General features: G+C 45.6%; 1 protein-coding gene across 1 annotated transcript in view; it reads right to left on the minus strand.

Annotated features, from left to right (window-relative positions):
* Positions 1-1,117: 1,117 nt before the first annotated feature.
* LOC115588146 (uncharacterized) overlaps positions 1,118-9,218 on the minus strand; it is a 15,519-nt gene continuing 7,418 nt past the window's right edge. Inside the window, exon 7 of the mRNA XM_030428531.1 lies at positions 1,118-1,273. Within this exon, the coding sequence (XP_030284391.1) occupies positions 1,118-1,273 (156 nt within the window). The remainder of the gene's footprint in view (positions 1,274-9,218) is intronic.

The raw sequence follows: 9,218 nt of genomic DNA on the forward strand, positions 1-9,218 counted from the left end.
TGCGGGCCCGATATAGATAGGTGGGTGCAGGGAGCACAGGGAGGAAAAGACAAATCAGAAGAAAGAAAGAGACTACTTAGAGAAAAATTGACACAGATACAATTGCAGGAGGAAAAAGAAAAAATAGTCGAAGACAAAATTGCCCGATTCCTACATGAAAGGGAAGACAGAGAAGGGGAGATTGAAATGTCAGCAAAAGGCAGATGGGAATCAGGACCCTATAGGGACGAGGAAGCTGAGGTGGCAATGCATGCGAGGGGAGTATGGGGCGAAGATAACGACGGAAAAGCGTTAGAACAGCTAAAACAAGAGATCGAAGAGTCACACCGGGTTATGAAGGAACTGACCGAAAAGGCCCGCATGCAAACTAGGTCTCAGACAGGACATTCATCTAGACCACCTATCCGATATCAACTCCCACTGATACAGGCAGGTTCGAGCAATACTATGCAGTACCGTCCATTCCCCATAGGTGATGTCCAAGCCTTAGTGGATAAACTACCCCCCGTGGCAGAAGGAGGGTCCTTATGGTTGAGTCAGCTAGATAAATTGACAGCTGGCCAAAAGCTCGCGTTAGGAGATTTCAGGGCAGTAATAAGTGGATGCCTTACAGGGTCCGATGTACGGGACCTTGAGGAAGATGCAGGCACAAATAAAGACAGAGATGATATCCCTTTTACTACTGTTAGCACAAAAATGGGTCAGGCCATGAGGGTTAAATATCCTCTTCCTAGTGCCGCTGCAGTACCAAAGCTAAAATGGGACACAAAACAAAGCCCGCGTGAGTATTTAGACCATAGTAAGGACATGTGGATCAAACAAACCGGGTGCCACCCCGGAAAAGAAGGCGTACAGAGAGAGTGGTATAGGGCGGCCGTCTTAAAGGGTGTTCCAGAGGAGGTGAGAAAAGCCATGGAAAATAACCCTGACATGGCAGGTTGCGATTCCACAGTGTGGGACCGCCACCTCATACATCATTTGTTGCGAGCTCAGGATAAAGTAGAGGATGAGAGTCAGACAGTAAAAGACCTGCAGGCTCAATTACTGAAAATACAGCTGGCAGAGGCCAGGCAAAAAACTAATGATAAGAAAAAGCCTGATAAAAAGGTGCTGGTAGCTACACAGGGCGCCGCAGGAACCCCAGACCTTTACCCAACACCACCCTGGGTCCAGCCACCTCCTTATCAAAATCAAAACCAACAGCAGAGGCCCACGCGGGGGTATGGTAGGGGCAGAGGCTCATGGGGAGGCGGGCGTGGAAGGGGCGGTCCACCTAGGGGAGGACAAGGGAGAGGTCGTTGCTACTATTGTGAGGAGACAGGACACTGGGTGAGAGATTGTCCACACATTGGAGAGCAGAAACCTCCACAGCCTCGCGGGCAGAGTGCTCCGGCTGCGCGCCAGCTTCCCGCGTTCGGATGGGAACGCTGGGACGGAGAGGCGCACCAACAACAATAGCACACCCCACGGAGAGGCTCCGACAGCAGCAATCCGGCAGACCCGATGCTGTCGATAAAGGTCGACACAGACGTGCTCCCTTTCCTAGTGGATACGGGTGCTACCTGTTCCACACTTATTCAGGCACCACCTGACAAACTCTCGAAACAGCGCATTACGGTCATGGGCTTCTCTGGGGAAAAACAAACTCTGCCAATTACTATTCCACTAACGACTCAAATTGGGGGGCAAACACTGATGCACAGTTTTGTCCACTCCCCCACCGTCCCTGCGAATTTGTTGGGGAGGGACCTCCTCATCAAACTGGGAGCCTCCATTTTGTGTAGCCCGGACGGGCTCGCAGTGACTTTACCAGACCATACCACCTTACACTGCTCAGGCACTCCCTCCGGAGGTCAATATTTGATGGCTCCCGTCGAAGAAGCATGCGCGGACATATACTGGGGCATGATAAAGCCAGAGACCCCCGACACATCTGGCATCCTCTCTGCGTACCTGCAGTGGAAGCCCTTGATAGCCCAAATCGAACCGTTTGTCTCTCCCCCCGACCCTCCGCATGTGACTCTGTTTTATGATAGACAACAAACTGATTGGTATCAGGAGAAATTCAGGGATCAACTTGAAGGGGTGTGTTGGGATGTACATAGTCAAAACATTTACGTTGCACCAGAAGGGGTGGCTGCGGGTGTTGATTTGGCTCCTGAACAGTTGCAGTGGTACATGATGGAGGACGAAGCTGCCCCTCATGTTTCGCTGGCTGTACATCCTCAGCATCAGGCTAAAGAATTAGGTGGGATGGTAAAAAGGGCATTAAGTGTCTCGGATTGGAGACATACTGAAATTCCGCAGGTTTTATTCTCTATATATATATATATATATATATATATATATATATATATGTATGTATATATATATATGAGTAATATTAGCCTACCTATATATATAAGTAATCAGATGAATACATCCTCTGCAAAAATAAAGGTTTGACACGGGTCTAGATCCCCGGTCGTTTGCATGCAACACAGCAGCAGTTCCACTGCTCTATTCCCTCAGCCCAAATGTTTTGGTTGACTAATATTTTGAACATCTCAGATTGAATAATTTCTGAAGGAGATTAATATGAGAAAAAGGCCAGCAAAGTTCCCATAGCATCAGGTAAGAAAACTGATCGCAGTCGTTGTTGATTGTAATCAAACATTAATGGAATTTCAATTTCCTCCACTTCTTCGCCGACGAAGAAGGCAAACACCGCAAGCTCAGCCAGGTCACGTCACGTCTACGCGAAGAGAGAGTGACCGACTTCATAGCAGCGTTTGTAGCCCCGCCCCTGTTGTCGCCAGCAGATCTCGCTGATGTGATCAGGCAGCAGGAGGTCAACTTCAACGCGCCCATTTAATAGTCTTTGCCAGGGCCGCCTTAACCTAATGTTAGGCCCCGGGGCTGAGAGGTTTTGTAGGCCCTCCATCCCCTCGATTTATAGAGTCTCATTTTAAAAAAGCGTAATATCTAGGTAATCTACATCACAAAATGCATTAGTTTCTTTGGAGACATACAACAGTGAATTTTCCCTCTTTGAGCCAGAAAACACCATAATATTGTTATTAACATATCACTGAGCCCACTTGAGTAGAAACACAATACACTTTATTTAAGAACCACACACAGCAACTTATGGTGATAATAAAACCAAAATGTGTGCAAATATGATTTCAAACGATATTATGAAAAACATCACCAACCATCACCTGTCTGCACAAACATTGATAATAACTCATAACAGTATAAGCGAAGAACAGCAACAGATCAAAGTTAGTGACCTGTTCTCCGGCCTCAGTGGCCCTGTCAACCAATCACATGCACCTGCACAGACACACTCCATTCAGCCCCATGGATAGCAACATGGCCTAATGCCAGGTGCCAAAAAGATGAAACTGAGCAACATTTACAGGAGGTTTGCAGTATAATCTAAAAACATAATTTAATTTGCGGAAACAGAAATATATTCTGTGCTCAATAAATGTATTTGCATGCTGGCTTTTATGCATTTTAAGGTGCAATAATAACCCCTGCACTCTCACAGACTCTTGCTGGCTGCGCTGCAGACCGCTCACTCTTGCTCTCAGTATCCTTCTGTGCGCTCAACTTCGCCTGCACACTGGCTTAAGTTAGCACTACGTTAACAACAGCTAATCTGAATTTAGCGTCTGATCTCCAAGTCTCCCACTGGGTTGACTTTGTGGCACATTTATATGGCTGTGCCAACTTGAGCGAGTATTCGCCATCATTGCTGCACTCTGACCTCTGCTGCAGCGGCGCAGTTACGCGCGTCTCCAAGCGACACCTCCATCCCGATACAAGTCCAGCAGGCTCCACATTGATATAGTAAATAGCTACCCGCAGTGACTCCACCTTGCTGAGTCGTTTGTCTTTCAGCTCCTGCGGCAGATGTTTTCTGAGCCGCGCGTGGCCTTCATTTACGCAGCGCACTCGAGCCGCTCCTTTTGCGGATGAACGCAGGCTGAAGGAGTAATCACACACGCCGAGGAGTCCGTGAAAGGAGAAATACGAGAACCGTGTGTAGGGTAAACTCTGGCCGAGTACGGGGTCGAGGTATGTGGTGTCCAGGTGGAAGGGCAGTCCGAGCGCATCCTTGTTGTGCGCTCCGGTGTGGAGAAGTCATGGAGAGCAAGCGTGGACATATGAAACAGGCTCCACTAACGCCTCTCTATTAATTAAAAAGGATAGAACATGTTTGCATGGGGTGTGATCCATCATGTTAGCATCTTTACTTTGACAGGACTCCATTTTCGCCCAATAAGCGCGCACTTTTGCATTAGTATTGTTTCCCCTGCGGCCCGGGTCACTGTTACATGGGTCATTTGACTCGTCTCCCCCTGACTGCTTTGCAGCCTGGTCCTCTCTCTGGGGCCCGTGTGCTCCCCCCTCCTCCTGCCCTCCACTGCTGCGGGCGGTCCCCTGCTCCTCTTCAGTTACATCCACCTGCGCGGCCTGCGCATCCTCCGCTCCCTCCGGTGTGTGAGATAGCGAGCTTCCCCTGGTGCTGGGTCCATCTTCAGCAGCAGCTGGTTTAAAAAAGCATTGGGATGCTCTTCAGTAATTATTTTTCGCCCAACTCTTTCTTAATAAGTTTTTTTCTTTTCTGGGCACCACTCTCAAACGTCCTCCCCGACATTTTCCACTAAATGTCAATCAATCATAGAGGGACACACCCCAAAACTAACTATAGACATTCTGATAGGTCAGCCCACGGGCCATAGGGCCACGTGGGTAACTCCTAATTTGGATCAGTCAGCAGCCACGTAGGTGCGATTAGAGTGATTGACAGAAAACCTGACAAGTTACAAAACAATATGATCTTTTCAGCTCATTGTGAACCTGAACTTGGGAGGCCCCTGAAAGCGTGAGGCCCCTGGGCTTCAGCCCAGGTAAGCCCGTGCATTAAAGCGGCCTTGGTCTTTGCTATGACGTTATGTTGCTGTTGGCTTATATAATATTTCGAAATAATAGTAGTAATGACACTGGTAAAAAATATAATTTTATTCATTTTTATTATTATTTATTTTTTCCTCCCCCCGTTTTCGGCGCCCCCGCGGATGACGGCGCCCCTACAGCATTTGCCTGCCTATGCCCAGGGCCGGCTCTGGCTGAGAATATTGTTTAGATAAATTATTGATGGTGCAGAGAAACGGAAACGCTCAAACAGGTACTCATCAGGGAATGACAAAACATCTAATCCGGGTCTGATAATCCTCTACCGACGGAGATTTCTGCAGAGTATTTGCGCTTCGACATCAACTGGCTCCTCGAGAAACGGACACGCCATGTCTGTCACTGCTTCAGTCTGCAGGCTTCAATTTAAGAGCAGGGGAAACTCAGGGTTAGTTGAAGCAAACCTGCCTGCGAGCAGGTTAGTTTCACGGAGTATGTTGCCCGGGTAACTTACTCAGAGTTATGATGAATTGGCTTTGTGAAACCGGAAAACCAGAGTTTTCCTCATCTCAGGGTTGACTAACTCAGGGTTTTCACTAAACCTGCTTCCTGAAACAGGCCCCAGGAATGCCACCTTGAGCCGTAGCAAAGCAACCTCAGTTCACAAAATCTTCAGTGGAAACGACTGTTTACAAACTACAATAATGCCAATTTCTGAAAGATACGGTCAAAACTGTGTAGTAACAATATATAATAGCATGCAGAACACCAAAACCACTGGAATTTATTTAGATTACTCAAAGAACTATGGTAGATAAGGCTGTGGGACCTTGAAAATCATTTTCCCAATTCTTGGACATCAAATTTCATGTGTGTTTATCCAAAGTCAGTTGTGCAATGCGCCACCTTAAGCAAGGCTCTGCAGGTCAAGTGTCCTCCTGCTTCTTGTGGTTTTACACTTTTGATAGCTGAAGGACACACTGATGGTTTGACTCTGACAAAAACTGAACTGAAGTCCCCAATCAGAGTTAAACGGTACTGCAACGGTGGTTATCAACTTAATTTGTCAAGTCTGGTTCTCTGCTTTGTGCTTTGCGCGCGTTCACATAAAAGGGGGCGTTTGACGTCATATTATTCTACTTCCGTGTTAAAATGGATCGATCCAGGGCCACACATTTTACTCAAGATGAGCAGATTCTTAATATGCAAGGCTATGAAGAATTCAAAGAAACCATCACGGTAAAAAGTAACACTGTCGCCGCCAATAGAGCGAGGGAAGGCTGCTGGCAGAAAATTGCTGACCGTGTAAATGCGCAAGTTAACAATGATTAATATTATGATCAATATTATATTAAGCCCTTAGTGTTTTAATTTCTGAAAGCTCAACATTGTGCAACTTTTACATATTAACCCTCATCCATTTAAAAAATAAATAAACTGAAGCAACAACTATCTTTTTTCATTTTTGAATGATGTCTATATTATTTTCACATTCTACTGATCTCAGTTATAGAATGCACATGTGTGTTTTATTGAAAGCGAGGCTGAGTGTGCGTAGGCTATAAATGTTCAGTGTTTTTTTTTTCTGTATCACCGTGTCGGGATGAACAAGCAAATGTAGCTACTGTCCCTGTACAATGACAATAAAGACCTTTTTGACAGTGAAAATAGCTCAAGCCTATGAGCCTAAGATTTGTGTTTGGGCGTACACTGCCCTACAACGGGTGAAACATTGATTAGTTCATCAGTTTATTCATGGCCACATCAAAGAAATAATTAACTGTACTCATTATCTGTGACAAATAAATACTAGGTTGGCTTGCAGCATTCACACTATTGTTCTTCTGGAGTTTATTAGTGGGCTGTGCTCGCCAGCCCACTATGGACACCTCTATAGCAGAGCTATAGGTGTCCATAGTGGGCTGTGCGGAGCACAGCCCACTATTGTTATTGCTCGCGCCTCTTTTTATTAGTGTGAATGCTGCAAGCATTCACACTATTGTTCTTCTGGAGTTTATTAGTGTGAATGCTGCAAGCATTCACACTATTGTTCTTCTGGAGTTTATTATTAGTGGGCTGTGCTCGCCAGCCCACTATGGACACCTCTATAGCAGAGCTATAGGTGTCCATAGTGGGCTGTGCGGAGCACAGCCCACTATTGTTATTGCTCGCGCCTCTTTTTATTATTTTTCTTCTACCGTCCTTTTTTTGGTACTTTTCACGCCCCGAACCGTTGAGCGAATACCAACAAAAAATACATCAAAACGTGCGGCTCGGGCGGACTCGGTATGCTATTATTTTTCTCAGGAAAATATGAATTTTTCGCGACGTACGTCGCGAAAAACTGCGACAAATGTCCCATAAGGAATGAATGGGACGAGGTCAAAAAACTCGCAAATCTGCGATGTTTTTCAAACATCTCCTGCTCGGGCATACGTTCACGTGGAAACACCATTCCAGCTTTAAAATGTAGGCACAAGTCCTGAGTATTTTTGTTGTATTTGAACTTTTTTCCTACGATGTGTAGTTTTTGAACTGTGACCCTTGAATGGCGGTGAGTGATTTTGGAGAAATTCAGGGTTTTCAATGAGTGTGTATGGCGGAATGTTCGTGCAGCACAGTGGAGAGGACCAACTGACAGAGTGAGCGAGATTCAAAAATTCCCTCAGAGATTTTCTCTTTCCGTGACGATCCTGGCCACAAATTAGGCTCAAAAACAGTGATACTTTCCAGAGTTGTAGCCACACTTGTCTTCTTTCTCCCAATGTGTCCACTTTATCGGTAGGATTTACGGTTTTTGAATTATCGACCGCTAACCGACAAGAGTAGCTCTGAAATGCTCCATTTACTCCAATGTAAATCGGGAGAAGGATTTCCAAAACTGCACGCTTTTTTAACTCGCTGCCATTTCCACATTTCTGAAGCTAGGACCACAAAACTCAATGAGTGTGTTCTTTAAGGCCTTTCTGGCTCGATCGTGAAAAAAAATTGTTGATATCATGTAAGATTTTGACCAAATAGCACTAGTTTGACGTCCTAGATGTGAGGCAGAAATTGCTCTCAAATCAGCTCCCTCACAGGCCGTTGCTACGGCCCTTGCCAACGGTCACCTAGCAACCAAAAGCAGCTGGGCCAAGAGAGAGAGTGACAGACAGACAGACACTAGACACACATCAGACAGACAGACAGACAGACAGACACACAGGAGACACACATCAGACAGACAGAAAGACAGACAGGAGACACACATCAGACAGACAGACGGACAGACAGACAGAGCGACATGTAGACACACACACAGAGCTGCTTAAGCGTGCTCTCACATGCACACAGACGCACACACACAGTATATTTCCCAGCATTTAAACGACATTAAACGATCATTTTTTCACTCATTCAATGTGCGGCTTGATCGGACTCTGTATGCTATAATTCAGTTCTCTAGAATATTAATCTTTCGCGTCGTAAGACGCGAACAGCTGCGAGACACTTCCCATAAGGAATGAATGGGATGAGGTCAAAAAACTCGCAAATCTGCGATGTTTTTCAAACATCTCCTGCTCTGGCATACATTCAGCTAGAAACGCCATTCCAGCTTTAAAATGTAGGCACAAGTCCTGAGTATTTAAGTTGTATTTGAACTTTTTTGCTATGATGTGTAGTTTTTGAACTGTGATCCTTGAATGAAGGTGAGTGATTTTGGAAAAATTCAGGGTTTTCAATGATTGTGTATGGCGGAATGTTCGTGCAGCAGCGTGGAGAGGGCCAACTGACAGAGTGAGAGAGACTCAAAAAATTCTCTCCGAAATTTTCTCTTTCCGTGACGATCCTGACCACAAATTGGGCTCAAAAACAGTGATATTTCCCAGAGTTGTAGCCACACTTGTCTTCTTTCTCCCAATGTGTCTACTTTATTGGTAGGATTTACGGTTTTTAAATTATCGACCGCTAACCGACAAGAGTAGCTCTGAAATGCTCCATTTACTCCAATGTAAATCGGGAGAAGGATTTCCAAAACTGCAAGCTTTTTTAACTCGCTGCCATTTCCACATTTCTGAAGCTAGGACCACAAAACTTAATGAGTGTGTTCTTTAAGGCCTTTCTGGCTCGATCGTGAAAAAAAAAATGTTGATATCATGTAAGATTTGACCAAATAGCACTAGTTTGACGTCCTAGATGTGAGGCAGAAATTGCTCTCAAATCAGCTCCCTCACAGGGCCGTTGCTACGGCCCTTGCCAACGGTCACCTAGCAACCAAAAACATCTGGGCCCAGAGAGAGAGTGACAGACAGACAGACACTAGACACACA

This window comes from Sparus aurata, chromosome 9 (genome assembly GCF_900880675.1).
Source record: "Sparus aurata chromosome 9, fSpaAur1.1, whole genome shotgun sequence".
Lineage (NCBI taxonomy): Eukaryota > Metazoa > Chordata > Actinopteri > Spariformes > Sparidae > Sparus > Sparus aurata.